The 20853-nt window shown below is 35.8% G+C and overlaps 1 protein-coding gene across 11 annotated transcripts in view; it reads right to left on the bottom strand.

Annotated features, from left to right (window-relative positions):
* Nucleotides 1–20853, bottom strand: part of ADAM22 (ADAM metallopeptidase domain 22) — a 215519-nt gene that overhangs the window by 18057 nt on the left and 176609 nt on the right. For 4 of the 11 annotated variants that reach the window (XM_034667309.1, XM_034667300.1, XM_034667303.1 and 1 more), the window contains exons 24-30: nt 18205–18319; nt 15360–15450; nt 11956–11973; nt 5563–5670; nt 3065–3165; nt 2648–2714; nt 292–402 (exon numbers count right to left, since the gene is read on the bottom strand). In XM_034667309.1, the coding sequence (XP_034523200.1) occupies nt 292–402; nt 2648–2714; nt 3065–3165; nt 5563–5670; nt 11956–11973; nt 15360–15450; nt 18205–18319 (611 nt within the window). The remainder of the gene's footprint in view (nt 1–291; nt 403–2647; nt 2715–3064; nt 3166–5562; nt 5671–11955; nt 11974–15359; nt 15451–18204; nt 18320–20853) is intronic. The other 7 variants (XM_034667317.1, XM_034667337.1, XM_034667333.1 and 4 more) reach the window with 3 other exon arrangements.

Genomic DNA, 20853 nt, shown 5'->3' with positions numbered 1-20853 from the left:
GTGGTGGCGGAAGTGACGGGATTTTATCAAACCGCTATAAACCTGCCTATGTGGCTTGACTTTTGTAGCGCAACATGCAAAAAAAAAAAAATGCGTTAGACAGGGGAGGAGAGCTCTTTGTGTTCTCCAGGATGGAAAGGCAGAGGAAAATTAGCTGGTGCTGGCTGGACCAGGACCATGTCCAAGCAGACGTTGGGGGTCAAAGATCAAATGACCTTGCTCTCAGCCAAGGAAGGGACTAGGAGGGAGATTAAGTGGCAGCCCAGAATGAAGGGGCAGGTGGAGACTGACCTGTGATCCAGACTCCCTGTCTGGGGGCTGTCAGAGCCCCCTGGGCTTATGCCTTGGGATGGGACTGTCTGGGCGAGGGAGTGCCCAGGCTCAGGTGCTTGGGGCTCCCTCCTGTAAAAACACAATATATAATACAAAGTCTAAGCCGAAACCTTTTTCACATCATGTACAACAGTGAGGAAGATGCAAAAACTTTGAGTGGAAAAACAATACAATAAACAAGGACATTTTTTGTTGTTCATTAGCTGAATATGCATTTGTGGTGAACGTTTTAATTCATGTCCTGATGTTTCATCATCCTTTGGGATGATGGGTACACTAAAGGGGATATTGAAATAATGGACTCAATGATACCTTTTAATCTAAAAAATAAAAAAAAATACGTTTGTCTGTGGTAATTTGCTCCTCCTATAGTCCCACAAATTATAATGTTATATCAGAAGCAAAAGGGATTATTTAGCGAATATGGAAAGTATAAAAAAAAGACTGTCAACATCATTCCTGATATGCTATGTATTAGGATTCTTTAAAAAAAAAAATATATATATATATATACGTATATAGTGCCCATACAATAAGGTATGTGAAAATAGTGGTCAACCTCACAGACTTGGTTCCATTTAATTAACATGAGTCATGTAACCCAAATATGAAAAGTCTGAAAAATCTGAGGGAGTCCTTAATACTTCCTCCTCACAAAGATGATTCCACTATGATGTTATTAAATATTATAGTGTTATCTCACAGGCAAGAGATTCCTTAAGGGCTATCTAGTATTACAATTTTTATCATATGATAGGAGTGGGAATTTTACAGAAAAGGTTTAAAAAGTAAGTGACCGTGCTAGAAAATACTGTATGAATCTTGCTAAACACCAAGTATTGTTTGGGTCCTAAATACATAGCTTTAATATAATGTTAGTTTACTTTCACTCAGGAGTTTTCAAAGCCTTATTATAGGAAATGCTATTAAAATGCTAACCAGTACACAAAGGAAGTTCTGAAGAACATTTTGCAGTTTTATCTGTATTCTTCTGAGCAACTGAGATGAGCTAAGGCGCTCTTGACCAGGTGACCTCATGCAAAACAAATCAAATGACATTCCAAGAGTTTATCCACAATGAGCCCTAAAGCATCCAAGCACTTTGGGAATGTATAAGATAAACTCTAACAGATTAGTTATTCATGATGGAGTTCTATGACGCCATTCTGGACCATGCAATGGTATCACTGAAACCTATCTATTGTTTCTAAAATAAAGGATCCTCTAGCAAACTTTTGACAAGCCACTTACAAGACAATACCATCAGCAGGAGGTCCAAATTTCAGGGCACTGTTTTTATTCCTGGACTGAAAAAGGCAGGGTATATGATGGAAAAGCTAACATAAGTTTCTGACAAGCAGTTAACAAACACCTGCTATTCAGATTTTTTTGTTTTTTTTACGTATTAAGGCATGAAGAGGCAATAGTGATCCTGAAAACAGTAACTAGCACTGCAGTGAGAAAGGAGTTTTAAAAAAGCTTAGGTAGGTCAAAAAAACATGGTTAACTGAAACCTGGTGGCAAGGTGCAGAAGGATACCGAGGGTGTGTTTGATTCCTCCACATGAGGTAAAGGTTTGAGGAAGCTTGATTTTGCTGAATTTTCTTAAGTGAAGAAACAAACAAAAAGTGTGTGGTGCTTACCTCATTAGAAATAACTTTAAATTAACTTCTGATCCACCCCCCCACTTAAAAAAAAAATATGTGGCTATCGTTGAAAATAGATAGTGTTGCATTTAGTGACAATGATTCCGTTAAAGAGCAAGTTTTGGTTAAGTGCCCTTTTAAATGTCCTCAGAAGGAAGACTTAAAAGGGAATATATATTCCACTAGTCTGAGAGAATGCTTAGATTGCGGCCGTGAAGCCCTCGAGCGGCGGTTTCACACTGTGAGCAGTCTCAAGCTCTGGGACGGTGGGAATTCTCCCCTGATGCTTCTAGGCTGTGTGAATATTGGGAAGAGGAAGGGTGACCCCTCTGAAATGGCTGGACCCCGGGTGATGAGAAGAAAGGAATGTTATCAAAATTCCCTTCAAAAGGAACCAAGACACCACAATGGCAGGTTACTGGAGGAAAAAGCCTGCAGCGAGGGTGGGACCCCCACTATCAGTGAATATTGGTTTGGGCACAGTTGCGGAGATGCCTACGTAAAAGAGAAAAGCCAAGGTTAATTTTAAAACGGCAAAAAGTAATTAAAAAGACAAAACCAAGACCAGAGGCATGGTTTACAGTTCTTTGATGATCTCGTTAATTAACTCTGCACACTAATTGCACAGGACCTTGGAATGTCTTTTTCCATTAGAGGTTTAGACTTACTCAGTTGAATTAGACCGAGGTCTAAATCGTTTGCCTCTGATTTTCTTTCTGTTGCCTCCCAGGTTACCTGAAAAAGACGGTTTGTGGCTAAATTTGAATATAAACAAACAATTGCCATATGTGTAATCACAGGGTATTTCAAGTGGTGTAATTCACGGCCAGTCCCTCCCGGAACACAGGGCTGAAAAGTACTGTATAGCCTTCTCAATGTATCCAGGGCAGTGGTGCTACTGAATCCCATCATTTCCCATCCAAGAAAAAAAGAAAGGGGTTCTCATAATAAATGCCCTCTTCTCTGTTGGGAGAAGAACGAAAGAGCGTACATTAAAGAACCAATCTTTACAACCAAGAACCACAAAACACAGAATTTGGGTTCTGCAAACAGATGCGCTAGCTGTTCAGAATGCCACCCTATACCTTGCCAAGAGTTACTTCGAGGCCGTCCGTTTTCACAGATGTCTGAAATATGTTTTGTGTCCGGAATCCTTTCACTCCAAGAATGAGAAAGCCCATTCGACCTGAAATTGAAAGTGTGTATATACTGTTCAAAAATAGAATCAAGTGAATTTAGTTTTAAAATCAGTAAGCAAAATTTCTAAGCATTACTGTGCATTAAATAAATCAAGAAAGAAAAAAATCTGAAATGAAAGAATGAAGAGAACATGAACGTCTTCATGAAGAAGGCAGAATTACACAACATTCAATTTAAGAAAAGTCAAATACAATGGAACCCCATTACAATAGTTTACAATGGAAAAGTATCAGCATACCATGCAAGCCAATTACATTCCCAACAACCACATATAGCAAATTCACTTCACAGTTCAGATATATAACCCAGGCAGAAGAGTTATAATGGGGTCCCACTATAGATGTTTCTTAATTGTAAAGCAATGATTGTCATTCAAATATTATGAGAACATGGACTTCCAAGAGATTTCATTAAGATCTGTTCAATTGAACCTGCTCAACCTTTATCAAAGTAATATTTAGGTTTTCTTAAACAAGAAGGCTGTTTTCTGAGAATTGGCATTTTCTCCACAAATATGGCCCCTCCTCAAAATGTAGTCCTTTTAGTTAATTGCCCAATAACCGAACTGAATCAAATGTTTATCATGGAAGTGTCTCTCACAAAGCCCATGTACCATTAAGCCCTTTTGCTACTTGTGTCCTGACATCTTAAATAAATTGTTTATAAGAAGCAAAACCTACACACCTACCTGTACCACATAAGTATTTTGACAAGCTAAATGTACTTAGGAGGAGTCACATAATTTGATACCATTTTTAACTACTTAAAAGTCATACCCCTCTCTTCTAATATCTGGGAATTATTCAAATCAATATTTTAAGCTCTTCTTGAGGTACTTTAGAAAGAAGCACTATATTTAAAATCTTTTCCACACATCATTCCAGTTAATTGCTAATAATGTCTATTTTAAAAGGAGCCTTCTATTGATGAATGAAAATAAATGGAACTCAGCACAATTATTATACGTTAATTCCCCAGATAAGGAGTTTTACAACATAATTTGCTAATTATAGAATGAATCCTATTTTGTCCAGAAGGACAAGAGAAATTCTGCTGGAATCCATTGATTTCTCTCTACCTATTGACCATATTACTTAATTTAAAACTAAATACTTGACCACAAAAATATTTATATACAGAATTTAGATAAACCTTATTCTCTTAGCCAAAAAAAAACCCAATAAAAAGAAAAAAAAATTTTGAACATCATTCTATAGATCTGTACTCCTTGTGCAAAAACTAATATTTTTATTTTTGCTCTAAGCCATGTTATCTGAGTAAAAACAATCGTTAATGCTTAAGACAGTTTCACATAAAGAAAAGTTCCCAGATCTACTGATCCACTTTCTTTTCTCCTTTGTGACTGCTTATAGAGTGAGATCCATTGCAAAATTTTTATAGATGATTCACTCTATACAGAATTTCAGAGGAGATCACGTTTCTTCTAAATACACTAGAAATTCCCCTTAGCCTCCAAAGTGCCTGCTGTGCCCAAAGCGATGTACAGGGCTATCTTTTTTTTGTTCTATACTTACACCCCTATCACCAATTTTAAAGAAACTCTTCCACAGGAACATTTTAGCTTTCTTCAATGTGAATGTAGGTCTCATTTCCTAAAACATTCCAACTATTTATTTCTTCTACCAGTTTATTTTATTAAGCGATTAATAAAGCAAGCAGAATTTTAACTGGTCTTCTACACCTTAAGATCCTGGAGCAAGAATAACATCAAAGTTTAAGACATATAAATAATATATTAACCCCACTTGTCCTATTATAAAACCCCCAGCAAATATTAAATATCCTTAATTTGGCAACCGAGCTCTAAATTAGAAACTCTAGAAATAATCATTCCAGGAATAAAAGGCAAAATCATAATATTCAAATATATGATTCACAGAGAAGCGATCTTTTTTTCACAGCAAGCTTAGCTTTGGTAAATTTAAAATTTAAAAATATTCAACGCAGCATTTATAGTACCAAGTTAACAACTGCTTTACTGAAGCATGACAGTAACCTTTTTCTTTGACTACCCAACATGACATAAAGCTCACCATTTAAAATTTTATAAATTACTATGTATCGTTTCTTAAGCCGTATAAGAGCAAGATCGAAAAACCCTAGGAGTTCTATGTAGATTTAGGGTTGTTATTGGTTTAGTTTAGTTTTGGTTCAATTTCTGGCCTGATTTGTTTAACAAGTGGTTCTGAGCATATGGCATTTTGAAGTGCAGTAATCAAAGAACAAAGGATACTATTTTTTTAACATTCAAGAAAGAAGGAAGAAGTAATCAAACCTGCTGCAAAATAATGAAATGTTCTGACTAATGGAATAATGTGTGATGGAACAGGTAGAAATCTGAAAATGCGACAGAAAAGCAGACCTCTTCTTAGAACTAGATGCTGAGTTTGTGCTGACTCCGGGAGGAATGTCGCTATAAAAAGAGTCGCCATCTCCAGGCTTTTTTACATAATCTCCCTGGGGTAACTGTCTAAGGCATAATAAACATTTCAGAGTCAGAAAACAAGACACACACATGAACACAGACATATACAAATATTATTTTAGGGGAAAAAAGGTAGGGATAATGATCTACACGAATCAAATCTATAACAACATGTAAGATTATTAATAAATGTGACAAGTTAAAGTCATTCTAACTGTAGAGGTCAGAAAGGCAATCACTGGTCTATACAGTCTGGATGAATAAAGCCTTGCTTCAGGGGAAAAATATGGAAAGATGGGGTTTTTCATTGTAACTTGATTATACTTGGAGATGTTGACTGAAGTTCTGTCTTTAAAAAAAAAAAAAATGGTGCTGAAGGAAACATGTTGGGACAGTCTTGACCCCAGATAAGGCATAGTTTTCTTCACTGTGGTCAATACACTATTCATGATTTCTAAACATTATATAATGTAACCTTAAGACCAATTAAGTCTTAAAATAACTGAGGGATTTCTAAGCCATTTTCTATAATTTAATCCAAATAAACTCTTACTAATCTGTTCAATCCAGATCTTCACTGTTAATTTAGGAGAAATATGAAGAAACTTAAAGAGATTCAAACACCAATCAAAACCGTAATTCTATAACTGCACAGTAGAATATGTAAAGGGAGATAATTCCCCAAGAAAAAGAAGGGGTTGAAAAATAAATGAATTTTGTTGAGACTATAGGAAGATACTTATAGGTAGGTGGTGGGTGACCTCAGTTCTCTATCTTCACTGTAGAAGGAACACAACAAAGGAAGATCTGTTTAATCTATACTATTATTGACCTCACTTGTTCTGATTTTGAATTAACTAAGATTAGAACAGATTTTTAATACTTTTCCTGAGGGAGGAGGATAGAAAACTCTAGAATGGACCACCTCGTCAACCTCAATAGCTAATCTGATTATCCCCCAATGCCTGGCCCCCAAACAGCCACCTGTATCCAAAACTTAATTCAGTTCCATTCAGTACCATTGTGGGAGGTGCTGGATTGAGAATTTTAAACAGAGTTATACTTCAATAGGTTTCTAACAAAGGCCAAATCTGCTAATTCCTTTTCCTACTTGATTTTTCCTTAGTGAGAATGCTTACCTTGGTTAAGGTTTTTGCTGATGCTAAATTCTATCTTAAAAAATGTCACTCTCAGATGTTTGCTTGCTTGTACCAATTCCTATTCCGCTTGAAATGTTGACAACACTTGGTCACTTGTTCTTTTGAATTACTTGAATACCTCTCTCATATTATTTCAATCCAATATACTCACACATTTCCACAAATCTAAAAAATTTTTTTCAACCCATACAAAGCATATATATAAATTTGTGTGATCCTTCCCTTTGAAGAAAGTCAAATTTCTCATTAGATTTGTAAGACTAATTTTACCTAGAACTCTGTGATACATATCCTTTCGAAATATTTCTAACCCCTTAAGTGGCTTCAGCTCATAACTACAGCTTTTTTTCATTTTCCCAGTATATTATACAAAAAATAATATATAAAAAATATACCAAATAATATACAAAAAATAATAAAATTTCCCCATATTCATAATGTTAATAATACAGGACAAATGATAGATATTGTTATGCAAGAGATTTTTTAATCTCTGGAATCATATTTTCTGCCTTGTCTCCTATGAGTAAAACATTCTGTCAATGCTTGAAAAAAAAAACTATCTTAAGAAACTCAGAGTTCTGTAAGTCGCCTCAGGGAGGAAACTTTCCTTTTGGATCATATTAATATTTATAAAAGAATGCCAGAGAATATCCCATCAACATCAATTTCCAACAACAATCTTTATGGTTAACAAATCCTTGTTCTCATCATTACCTTTAATAATAATCTGTATAAGCTGATACAATGTGACTCATTAAATTCAAATTAAATAAAGACAAATTCCCATTAATCTATCCCCCAAACTACCTTTTCATTACATGGTGCTGTTATCCAAGAGCACCCTTGGCTGATGCTGCAGGCTTAAATGGACTACCTCTCGATGGGCCTAGTTTTGTTGTTGGTTTTGGTTTTTTTTTAACTCTGCACATTTCACGACTCCTTCAGTGTAATTTCTCCACAGCACATGGTCATCTTCCACAAAATGCACAAAAATTCTACACCAAACATATCATAAACTGTAGGCTTCAGTCAAGGGGTTGGAGGGAGTTAAAGTTCAAAGTTCAGTGAACTTCTGGGGTGTGGCCTTTTTTTTATCCTGATGGGCAGATTAGATTCTTAGTTGTCTCTATTAGGAAGACTCCAAAATACAGAAACTATGCTGCACTCCCCTTAGAATGAATGTAACTTTCTTCGCAAAGTAATGAATAACAATGTTAATGATAGATTAAGAATTTTGTTAAAGATGTCTTAAGAATAATATTTAACATTCTTCACTGGCCAGAAATTTATCCTTTTTTCAACATCCATTCCAGATTACAACAAACATATTTCTTCTTGTTTAAACTTTAGTGAAGATAGAGAATATCAGGTCCCCAGGATCAATAAAAGAACATTTCATCATTTGTTATATAAGATCAAAAATGACTAACTAAATGATTCTTTAAGGTTTTTTTAATTGCATTTATTTTTCTAGTCTTTATGGCTTTCTGAAATCTTAATTTTGCTCGTCTCATGGAATTTTGAATCATGAAGTGATTACTACATTAGGTGGCCTGACCAGTGCCAAGTTTTGTCATGGGATCATTACCTCATATTTCTCACATTATATGCAAATATTGTAGATATGCACATGAATTTTTATAAATAATGACTAAAAGAAAATAAAAGCTTATTTAACTAAATTATTTTTCCTCAGAAAGGAACCCTGTTCTGAGGGAAGTCTGTCTGGTCTTTCCTTAAAGGTCCAATGAACCATAATATTTAACTTTAATCCTTACAGAGACTCAAAATGAGAACACAATGAAAAAAACTTAAGTCTTAACCTTAATGCTGAAGGAGGCATTTCTCCAATGCTTTGTTGGTGTCTGGGCTGTCTGATATGAGAATTGTTACTTTACTGTTTTAAGAAATATTGTGTAATGTGTACCAAGTCACACTGACAGATGCATGAATATCACTTAAATAATAATAATAAAAACAAAATAGGTAGGTTTGAAAAAACGAGGGAGGGAGGTTCACAAGCAGAAAATTAAGTGGCTAAAACAGGTGAGAGAGAAAAGAAATGGGGAAGGGGGTTTCTGCTTAAAGTACAGATCAGGAGATATGATCTAATTATTTATGCCATTTCACACTAATCGTAATGATGTGTGCTCATTTCAGACAAAGGAAGAGAATATTTCAGCTGAATACGGATGTTTTATAAATCCAAGTTCAAATGAATGTTTTCTTATTCTATCGCTACTTGCAAACCTATCTGAAAACTAAAGCTCAAACTTATAATTCTTGTTGTAAGAATTGGTGCAAGCTCAGTTGATCTCGGGGTTATGAGTTAGAGCCTCATACTGGGTGTAGAGATTGCTTAAAAACAAAATCTTAAAAAAACAAACACACAGAGTATACCACTGCTAAACCCTAAAGCAATTATGATAGCATCAGCTGAAAATAATATGGAAGTCTTCTTTCCTGAAGATTTTAAAGAAAAAGATCATTAGCCATCCTTCCAACTACATGATGTATAAAAGAACTCTCCAAGGTTCCTGGGTGACATGGTTCTACCTTTCATAAGGTAACACTGGCAGATGTAAAGTGATACCATTCGTGCATTGGGTTCTGCTTCTACTGTGCCCCAGAATAGTTTAATACTTAATAATGTTTTTATTAAGCAGTTTGTAAGTAAAAAGAAAGCAAAGGGTTTGCTTCTTGTCTTTTTGTCAGACTTGCAATTAAACCTATCATGCCAGGTTATCAAGCTCCTTCACAGAATGACTTGCCTGACTTTTCCAATAACTTGATGCTGCCTTTCTCTGTGAGAACAACCACATCCAGGTCCTTCGTTTGAACATCAGAGAAACACAAAGTCTTCAGAGACCACATACTAAGAACTTCCCTTACTATGATGCTTTACAGATTACACAGAACTTTATCTGATTTTAAAGTTGTGGAGAATTTAAGTGATTTCCCAAGAAATCATATCCTAGCAAGTGAATTTCTCATTCCTTGTCACTTGGTCCTCCCACCATGGAACCTCATAGGGAAACTTTAAATTTAAAGACAAAGACAACTCGCAATTCTTATTTCTATTTCCTAGCATCTTTGGAACTGAACACATCTTTCTGAACATCTAAACTATTTGTATAAGACTATGAATTTCTTAATGCTTGCTTTGGTCCATTGGCCTTTCCACCTGCTCTACTGGCAGAAAGGAAAACCCTTCAGAAGATATTTATACATTTGTGACTTGCTGATCTAAAGACCATTATTTGCCACTTCTTCATTTTGAGAATTATTCTACAAGTCTAAGGCTCACTAGGTATGGACAAGGGCAAAAATAAATAAATATTGTAATGAAATATATCAAAATACATAAAATAAATATCTGTCAAAGATGTGACCACTCTCAAAATATGAACTAGATTCCAAAACAGTAACCAGATTGATAAAATGATGACTCAGTAATTCCAGGAGGCATGAAATTATAGCAGACACATAAAAGAAATTCTTAATGCAAAAATGTTCTCAACTGTACCTATGCAGATATTGAGTTAGTATAAGAAGTTGGTACACAGTTCTGCATATTAATAATTTTTTGTAGTGTGGACATTTCCTTATTCTGGATAGTACTCCAGATGAGAATGTATCTTAGAGCACTGTTTTAGGTTTGCTTATGTTGTTGATATTTGTGACATTCTACTTTTCTTTTTATATGTCAACAATATTAAATTACCTTATAGCCTTAGCTATACAGAAATGAGGCTGAGTCATCAATATTTGATCTTATTAGCCTAATTTTATTTTTCATTGGAGAAAGCCACCAAACTTAGATTTCTCATATGACTTATCAAATTCTATCCAAAAGACAGCTTAAAAGATTCCAGCTCTTCTCCAGTGACTCAAGACACAAGAGTTTTAAACATATCAGGGAGAAATCTAGTTAGTTGTTTTTTAAACTTAATTCATTTTGTCTCAGGTTTACTTTTTCCATTAACGATAAGTTAGTTAGTTACGCCAGGACTGGATGAGTATTTTCTAATATCTATGCTAACTGACTAGGATCTCAGTTGGTTCCCCATGAGCACATTTAAAGAGACTGTAGACACTTATGGCTAAAGCATTACAGGAATTTTAAATTACAACATGGAACGAAACAGAAGAGTAAAGTTCAAAATTTTAATTTGTGAAAAAATGAAAGCTGGTTGGGGCTTGAAAAAGTGCTATCATGTTTATACATCTTATTCCCAATCTGCCTGACATTTAATGGAACAGTAGGGAAAGTTCAGTAAGTATGAATCTGTACAGATATCTTGAGTACAAAACTAGTATAATATGATGCATAAGACCTGGTCTTCCAGGATATTTTAAACTTTTTGTATCAATAGCTAAGAGCATTAATAATTTTTGAAATGTGAGAAGTGAAAGGGATATCTCAAAATGGGCTAATTTAGATTTAGAAAAAACAGGCATTTTTATAAAATGACATGAATGCTCTGTATCTCTTTTTATGCTGTTGGTTAAACGTAGATTTTAAGGTTATGATGAACAGGGCGTCTGACTTTACGAGCTTTACACTAGACAATCTGAGATTCCAATAATGCAAATTATTTCTTTACCTACACAATTACCTAATCAGTACAAAAATATTTTCTTATGTAAACAGGCCCATCAAGTACCAGAACATTCTCCTAATCCCAACAGTGTGCCCATATAAATTTTATCATTATTGAATGGAAGTCATTAATATAACAATAGTAACAAATAAAAAATTAATTCCTTCAGAAAGTACTAGGCAATAAGATTACTAAAAAGATGAAGAAAAGCCAATTAACTAATGTAAAGACAGGTGATTCCTTCACATAGAGGAAGTTTGTTTTAGATGGAAAAAAGATTCATTTCCATATATATTCTTATAATAGTAACACAAGTAACTTGTATTATTATGGTACTGTTGGATGAAAGAACCATTAAAACTAAATAATGATAGATGTATTTTAAAATAATACATTCCACAGCACCATTATTAAAATTATCGTTTCAAGGTCATGAAAAACAAGATTGCTCTATGATCACAGTAACAAAGTCAACATGATTTATAACTGCATGTATAAATTCCAAGGATGCTAACAGGATTTAAACCTTTCAGTTATGTGTTCAGATTATTCTCATCACATACCTCTGTTCTCGATAATTTCTTTTCATGGACAAGAAGAAAAGGAAAAAAAAGAAGAATTAGTTACCTATTGGAAGTATATTCAGAGAAAGCAATAAACAAAAAGTTCTAGCGTTCATTGAAAGGTCTCCACTAGCGCATTTTTAAATTGCAAAACTAAAATGGGGAATACAAACACAGTCTCTCTCACCCCCCACACACACTCTACTTCATCTTTAGAAGTGACACCAAAATGTTACTGACAATATTTTCAAATAACTGTTTTTAACAGCACAGTTTCAGTTATGAAAGAATACCTGTTTTTCAATATCAATTGTGCCGTATTAAACATTTAGTTAGTAATGTTCTGAAGTCAATCGTATTCAAGTTACTCATATAAATTAACTGCTTTCATAGAAATAAAAATCATAATTCATTCCCTCTGGAATATATATCCCAAACTAAAGCTCTTTCTAAGAATTTCAAATAGGAAAATGTGATTGGACACGAGAATGTCTTATTTCATGATGTACAATGTATTAGAGTGAGTTAATTCACAGCTGTTAGGGACCTTCTAAGTTATCACTACTTACTGAAACTTTACACTGGAAATACTTTGTTCAAACTTTAGTCTCTGCTTTTCATTTGGCCATACACTAAAACAAAATTACATGAGTTTTAAAACAAACCGATATTCAACAAAAATGTGTTCTAGAGGGTGAAATAGTAAGGCACCAGTGTCTTTTAACTTACAACTCAAAAGACTTAATTTTCAACTTTCTATCATGACCTAACTAAGCGTTAATATTTTGAAGACATGTTAGAAAGGTCAAGCAACTAAGTAGTGGACTCCTTCCTTCCCAGATGAAGGATAATGTTTCCATATCAATTTTGTTTGTCATCTGCCTATCTATCCCATGTACCCTATAAGTATCTTGGTTTAATAATGAGCCCATGAGAATAAAAGTGCCAGTTTGTTACTTATATTTTTCATAGTTGAAACCATCAGATTCGGGAGAGGGGAGAATAAGTTCCAGAATTTTTATTCAGCACATTTTATTTTTATTCCCTCCATCTGATTAACCTACTGGCCCATCAGTTCCAAATAAGTATTCTAACTGCCTATTCCTGCCATTCCCTCACTCCAAGGCTTGGAGAAGTGGTCTTAGAAAGTTTAATTGGAAGCATTAATGAGGAGATGAGTTCTCAGGTCCTAAATCCATTTCTGAATTTCAAATAGAATATGAATTTCATGAATTTAATTCCTGTATTAAAACTTCTACGTTCTTGTTCTATTCTTAAACATAGTCTGAATAAGTTCAGTAGCACTAAAACTTTCATCACTCAGGTTCAAATTATTTATGACGAGGTTACTGTGGTATGAATAAGATTTGTCTTTTTCCTTAGGGAATATGCAAAGTACATATATACAGAAATGAAAAAAAAAAACAGTGAAATCTCAAAAGAATGTCGTAAAAATAAGAAATGATATACAGAAAGAAGTACTTTAATTCTAATCAGTAAAACAAATGGATACAGGTAATTTCATTAGCAAGAGGAGTAGAAGTTTCAATTTCGTATTTTCTGAAAGGTAATTTTTTCTGATTGCAAAAACATGAAATACCAATTTGCATCAGTAGGTGGCAGAAAATCACACACAACAGAACTAGTAATTTTGCCTTCCCCCTTTTCACATGACCGATGAAACCACTGAGCTACTTCAAAAGATCAAAGCTTGTGATGGCAATTACCACATAGGTCTTAAATCAGGGAAGTCAGGGAAATCGTGTGAGTCCAAGATGGGGCTAATTCACCTGAGGTGTGAGGCAAGACCAACTGATAAATATTCAGAAAAGCCCTCCTTTCAGACATGTAATTTTATAACTCCAAATGTTATGATGAAATCAGCCCATGCAAATAGAAGTATGCAATACAGCTAATGGCCTGCACATCAAAGAGGCCCCTAGGTACCAAGCATCCATGAGCTGGTACAGGGCTAGGCACTCATTTAATCAGGACTTGCCTACTGTGCTGTGCCCTCCTTAGCTGTTCCATGCAGTAGTTACCATGTTATGCTAAAATTTACAGTCTATGCTGTCTGTGTTACTTGTTAATATAGCCTTCCACAAATGCCCTCATGTATTTTAATGCTTTTAGCATACAAAGTTTATCTTGTCAGTAAGCTAAGTGCTCTCTCTTTTCTGCCAAAGGAACTCTTCCAGGGTTTTGACATCACAACAAGCAACAGCCATATGTACTTTTAAAGAGATTTCCTTCGATTGAGTTGGTTTAAGACCATGTCAGGTAATAATACTACTACTACTACTACTACTACTACTACTAATAATAATAATAATGGCACATAATTACATAGTGCCTAGTCTATTGGTTTGGGGTAATTCTGAAGCCTAAATTATTCTAATTTCCAAGTCTTTCAGTGAAGTCTTGTATGAGTGGGGGGAAATACTATAAAATGGGGTAATGGACAGAATGCCTAGAAAACATTGCAGGCCCTTCCAAAGGAGAAAAACCCTAGGGTCAGGGTACTAAAACATCATCATCAGAGATCAGCAGAATAATGATTTTAAGTAGAAATATTAAACAGAACTTAAGGTTCACCATACTTAAGTTTCAACTTATTAAACTTAAATTTAAGTTACTTGAATACTAAGGAAATTTTTTACATCATAAGATTGAAGTACTTTAAAAGGAAACAGAACATATTAAATATGTAAATAAGTTTGGAACATCTGAAGTCATCCACCTAGCTAAATGCTCAAGGGGATTCAGTATTCAAAAGTTATATAATTTGTAACTTTTTAAAATTTATAAATAGGAACCCAAAACTTCTAAGTTGAATTTAAAGCTTAAGAATTACATATTAAAAATTGCAACTTAACACTGACTCTTAATTTGAACAAATGAAGTCTCTGAATAGTATTTTCTTCACACACAAACACCCAATATTTAAAAAATACTAGTGCCTCAGATCTGCTGGGGCTGTTCTTGTTGATAACTGATGTCATCACTGCTCTTGTTACTAAAACATTATGCTCCCTACGGGACTGTCTTGCCTAGATCTCTGGGTATGGGTTTAAGTCAAGAGAGCCTGTGTCACTCAGGAGCAAACCAACACAGCCTTTCGCATAAGACACGATTTAGATTCATTTTAACTTCACGTAATGGTTTTAAAACAATATTCTTTACTTTTAGAATAGAAGGGAGTTATCTCAAAATCTAAAAACATAATAAATTATTATTACCTCTAATTGTGCCAAAACTATTCACTGATTGCCTATGGAACTAGACTGATTTTCATTGCAGGTATATTTATCCAATGATTCAAAACTTCCCAGGTGCTTAATTCATTTAAACAAAATGTGTTAAAGTCTATTTCGATAGTAACAACACTGAGACATTTCACTTACTTATAACCCCAGGCAGTTATTCCTAATATGAGGGCCAGCACTAAGATGGTGCCAGCGATTATGCCTATTATGATATTGGTACCAGCGACACCTGTGGGGGAAAGAGAAAACAATGAAGATCGGTGTATATAATTGAAATCTTGATATAAAATTCTTTCAGGAACCTTACTATCTATATTTGAATCACCACACTAACAAAATTATCTGTTTTACAAAGTGGATTTTTTTTTCCTTTTTTAGGAAATTTTCTCTAAATTTTTAGGAAATTTTCTCTAAATTTCTCTAAAATTCCTAATTTTAGAGAACACTTTTTTTTATTTAATTTTTTTGAGCTACAGCTGACATAAGGTTGTATTCATTTCAGGTGTACAACATAATGATTTGACATCCGTACATACTGTGAAGTGAAAAAGCGGGCGTTTTCTTAAGGGGATGAAAAATCAAACATTACTTGGCAATCTGCATCAACTATTTGTTTACATAATTCTTTGTCTACATTCCCTTTTCATTCTTGTCCCAGTACATTTTGCACAGTTTTATTTCCCATGTAATTTTCTGAAAAATAAGATGAGGTCACTGAACTACAAGAAGGAAGAGTCAAAAATAAAAAACAAAGGGAGGGCGTCCCTACTATATTGCCACAGCACTCTTTGGACAGGAACTTGGAGAAATCCGTGTTCCTTTTGACCCTGATCTCTTCCTCAGGAATTCCAGAAATGTGACTGTCCATATCAGTCCATCCCGACAACTAACGCAAGGTCCTTAGGGCTCTCGGTCGTAGGTATGATATTTTGTCTCTCAGATGTAAGCTCCTTGAGAAAGAAAACGTGTCTGTGGATTTATACCATCAGGGCTCAGGTGACAGGTAACAGAAGCACTGGGCCTGTAATTCCCAGTCTTGGTAACGGGGGCTGTGGCATCCTGGAGAAGGAAAAACCGAAGGAAAACAGAGCATGTGGTGGGCAGGAGCTTGGTGCCGGTCAGGCAGGAGAGCCAGGCGGCAGCAGGCTGGCAGAGGGCCAAGGCGAGGCTGGTGCTCAGGACTCAGTAATGGCATTGTTGTGTCAGCATCTGCTGTCAGGAAGGCAGAGATGTAATCCTCAGGGGGTCACGGCAGTGTGAGTGGCCCAGTAAGTCAAAGGCTTGGTCACAAGACTCAAAGCAGGGCCCAGGAGCAGAAAAGGCAGATCGGAGGCCTGGGGGCTTTACTGATAATGATTTGCACCAGATGCTTAAATTACCCAGATCTGCTTCACTCAGAGCAGCTCAGATCTCTCTTGCTCTGCTGCATTCCCGAAGAATCCTTCTCGATGCCAACAGTCCATACTGGCAGCTAGGGCAGACTGCAAATCCCCATGACAGAGGCGTCAGCCTCCCTGTCTGGGAGCCCTCAGGAAGTCGTGTCCCACGGCCGGACAGCCGAGGAACCCAACCTGCGCACATCCTCTGTGGGATGGGTGGATGCTGAAGCCAGAGGACCCACTGGGACACTCAGGCTTTCCTACTCTGAGTGTCCTTTTCTATCTGCCTTTTCTCTTTTTTCTTCCACCAATTTTAACAGGGATCAATAAACTTGGATGCTCAGCCTGGTTACTTCTAAGTAATGGTATGCCTTCTAACAAGTCACTTAAAACCACAGACCTGAATAGCCTCATCTCTGCATTAACTGCTGAAAAAAGCTCCATACTACCCTTGTAAGACTGAGGACCCAGAATCTTCATCATTCTCTTCCCTTGCTAAAGTCATCATGGCTAAAAGTCCAGGTGATTACAATGAACAGGGGAGGTGAATGGACTTCAGGTTTGAGCATTAATTAATGCAGAATACTCAATCATGCAAAATAATAAAATAGCTTAAAAGGGGACATCTACCCCAGGACCTGTGTTCTTAGAACTATTTGCATTTAATTGCTACTTTTCCATTTGGGCCACTCTAGCTTTTAGATCTGCACCTGTTGTTCATTACCCATGTCCTTAATCCCCTTCCAGGCACCTTGGCCAAGGTTACTACTTCTAGAATTACCTACAGGTCAGGCTACAGAACTGGGGTTAAATAGAGATGAGATTCTTTCTTTTTTTTTTTTTTTTAAGATTTTATTTATTTACTTGACAGAGAGACAGCTAGCAAGAGGGGGAACACAAGCAGGGGGAGTGGGAGAGGAAGAAGCAGGTTCCCAGCAGGGAGCCTGATGCGGGGCTCGATCCCAGGACCCCGGGATCACACCCTGAGCTGAAGGCAGACGCTTAACGACTGAGCCACCCAGGTGCCCCAGAGATGAGATTCTATAATAAAAAATATTAAATATTAATTAAATATTAAAGTCGGTTAAGTGTCTGCCTTCAGCTCAGGTCATGATCCCGGGGTCCTGGGATCAAGTCCTGCTTCTCCCTCTCCCTCTGCCTCCCCCTCTCTGCTCATGATCTCTCCTGCTACTCTCTCTCTCATAAGTAAATAAAATCTTTAAAAATTAAACCAGTTCTTCAATTGTTTTTTTCCTATGTATTCAATCCCCAAATATAAAGTTCTCCCCTTAAATTCACACAGTTAAGAAACCTTAGGACTACTTTCTTCATTTAAAAGAAATGATAGGGTTTGTTGTCACTGCCCCCCCAAATAGAATACTTGAAAAAATCTCAGTAGGACAAGATCAGGCTAAATCACTAGACTAAGTTATACTCACTATTACCCATGATTACAATTTAATGAAAAATATCAATTTCATACTGTGGATCCCAGTTGTCTATTATATTTGAGCTACAAAAATATCCCAAATGAAACTATCTGAAGAGCAGTTCTCTCTCGTTATGTATAAAAACTATGTAATGACAGCAAATCAAGTACCTACCATTGCCAGCCAGAGTTATGCCAGTCTTTGCGTCATCATTGTGAGGGAAGTATGTGCTGCAGTCGGCACCTATCCAGTGTCTGTTACAAACACATTTGAGCTCGTTACTGCAAACCTGAAATCCAAAATCAATCAAAAGTACAGGTCAACTCTGATACAGAATAATGAAAAATCAGCACTGATTTCTAACTGTTATATGCCTAGAATTTGATGGTACTGAAAAATTATCAGTACTTTCTTCTTAAGACTGATTTCCTTATTTCAAGTACCTAAAATAATATCTTCTAGAGATCAGCAGTTAGACCCAAAGGGAATAATGCATTTTAACAGGGAAATGAATTTACAGTCTAAAAAGAAATCAATGAAATTACGGTTTTGAATTTCATTAACTTAAATTTTATAGGAGGGAGAGTTTTAAAACAAGCAGAAATACAATCATTTGCTAATGATCCAATATAAAAGTTTCTTTCTTCCAAAGAAAGGATCTTTATACCAAAGTTTAATTCATATTTTAGGAAGCAGATAAGGTAAAGGGAAATCCAAGGAAGAAGAGGGAAGGCCTGATTGGTCGAAGAAGAAAGTTTCACAAAGCCACAGCCCTGGCACCTCAACCCAAGCTACAGAGATGAACGACCTCACGTCACGGAAACCGAGAACTCCTCAAACAAAATGTAAGGAAAAACTTTCACATAAAATGGCACCACATTTTTAAGAACAGTAAGACAATAATCTGTCACCACTTATACATCCAGGAAACAGAATCTACACCTAGATCTGATACTTCAAAACAACTTTAAATGGAGTGGGAAGTAGGAGACACTTCAGTGAGGTTTAAGATCAGAGAAGTTCTTCAGGAGACAGGTTTTCACTGGATGGCTTTCTGTCTTCTATCTGATCTAATTCAGAAGAAGATGACATACATCCACATCTAAATGTAACTATAAAATATGATTAAGAAAACGCAGATTTCAAATTCATTCAGATGAACAAATCTCTGCAGATTGACAAACATGCAGGAAGAAAAAGGTTTAGGTTTAAAGTCAAAAGGCCTGAGTGGGAGTACCAATTTCACCATTGTCTTATCAATGGACTTTAACCAGGTCAACTGGCTTCTCCAAGTCTCAGTGTCCACATCACACAACAGTGACATTGGGACAAGACCAGACATGACGCTGGTGCACAGTGATCACAATAGAGTCCTAGCAAACATTTATCCAACACTCGTTATGCCTCAGGCATTGTGTTAAGTATTACATATAAGTTACAAGTATATTAACTCACTAATACTTCACAACAATCCCATAAAGGAAACAATATTATTCTTCTTCTCATTTTACAGGAGAATAAATCAAATCACACAGAGGCTAAACACATTGCCAAATCTCACTCAGTTAGTGAGAAATAGAGATGGGATTCAAATGCAGACTGTCTGATACCAAGCCCATACTCTTAACTACACAATGTACAGTACATGGAGAGTATCTACTGTATTCTCATTTTAATTTTAATCATATATATATAGAGTTACTCTGAGTTAAAAATATATAGGATATAATGTCTCTGTGTTATGCATAATTACTGCAAATGATTCGGATGATATTTGCCACCTGAATTACTTGTGTCTATCACTTTTACTCATTCACTAAACAAATGGTTCATTAACAAAACTCTTTGGTCTCTGTGGTATCTACTCAGGATTTCTAGATGAAGAAGACATTGTTATCATTAGCACGAATGACCAAGAAGTAATTCCATTGTTTTGCCCTTTCCCCCCAAAAAAGCATTTCCCCCAACACCTCCTCAGTTATTCAAGAGGGAAGACTTAGCAGACCCTGTAGAAGCAGAACTACTTACTATGTGCCTTCTCTATTTTCACTTGCCATAAGAACTCCTGTCCTTTGGCAAAGAGTTACAATTGGTAAAACCTCCCTAAGAAAAGTCTTGGCATATCCCTGGAGGATCTAAACGGAATGACCAGGAATAAAGGCTTACAACTTCAGGACAGAGATCCTTTACCTCAACTGGATAATATGACCAGTTCAAGGAAAGAATCTACGTAGGGTAAAAAAAAATCATAGTGCATGCCAAAAGAAAAAGAAGGAAAAATGATTTTATTAGTAAGGAATTCCTAACAGAAAATCACCAAACTGTGATCACTATTAGAGCATGTTTACCTAAGTTATCTACTTACTTATACAGGACTACATTATCAGATATGTGACTGAAAGAACAGAATTTAGTCTTTCAAACAATGCCATGCTGTCTATTCATCTGTGATAGACATTTCCCTGACTTACTCAGTTTTTATTTCTAGGAGTTATCCTCAGCTGATACATACTTGGTGTGGCTACAGCAGGAATTTATGATCTGTTCTAATTGCTCAGTGACTGGACCATACCAGTTGTTAAACATTGTGGCCAATGCCCCTTTCTACACCCTTTTAAAAATCCCACTACAGTTTATTAAAACTTCTCTCCAGATCACTGTAGAAAACTGGCATATTGTATGAGATCACAAGAACATAATGAGAAAGAAAAATGGAAGAATTTGGTTAGGAAGATTATACTTTTTCTCATTCCCAGGCTTGCACAGATTACACAACAGAAATATTCCAATGACTCTGACCAAATAACTGTTTACATGCCAGCT

Source organism: Ailuropoda melanoleuca, chromosome 1, assembly GCF_002007445.2.
Source record: "Ailuropoda melanoleuca isolate Jingjing chromosome 1, ASM200744v2, whole genome shotgun sequence".
NCBI classification, from domain to species: Eukaryota; Metazoa; Chordata; class Mammalia; order Carnivora; family Ursidae; genus Ailuropoda; species Ailuropoda melanoleuca.
This window is presented reverse-complemented; position numbering and strand designations above follow the sequence as displayed.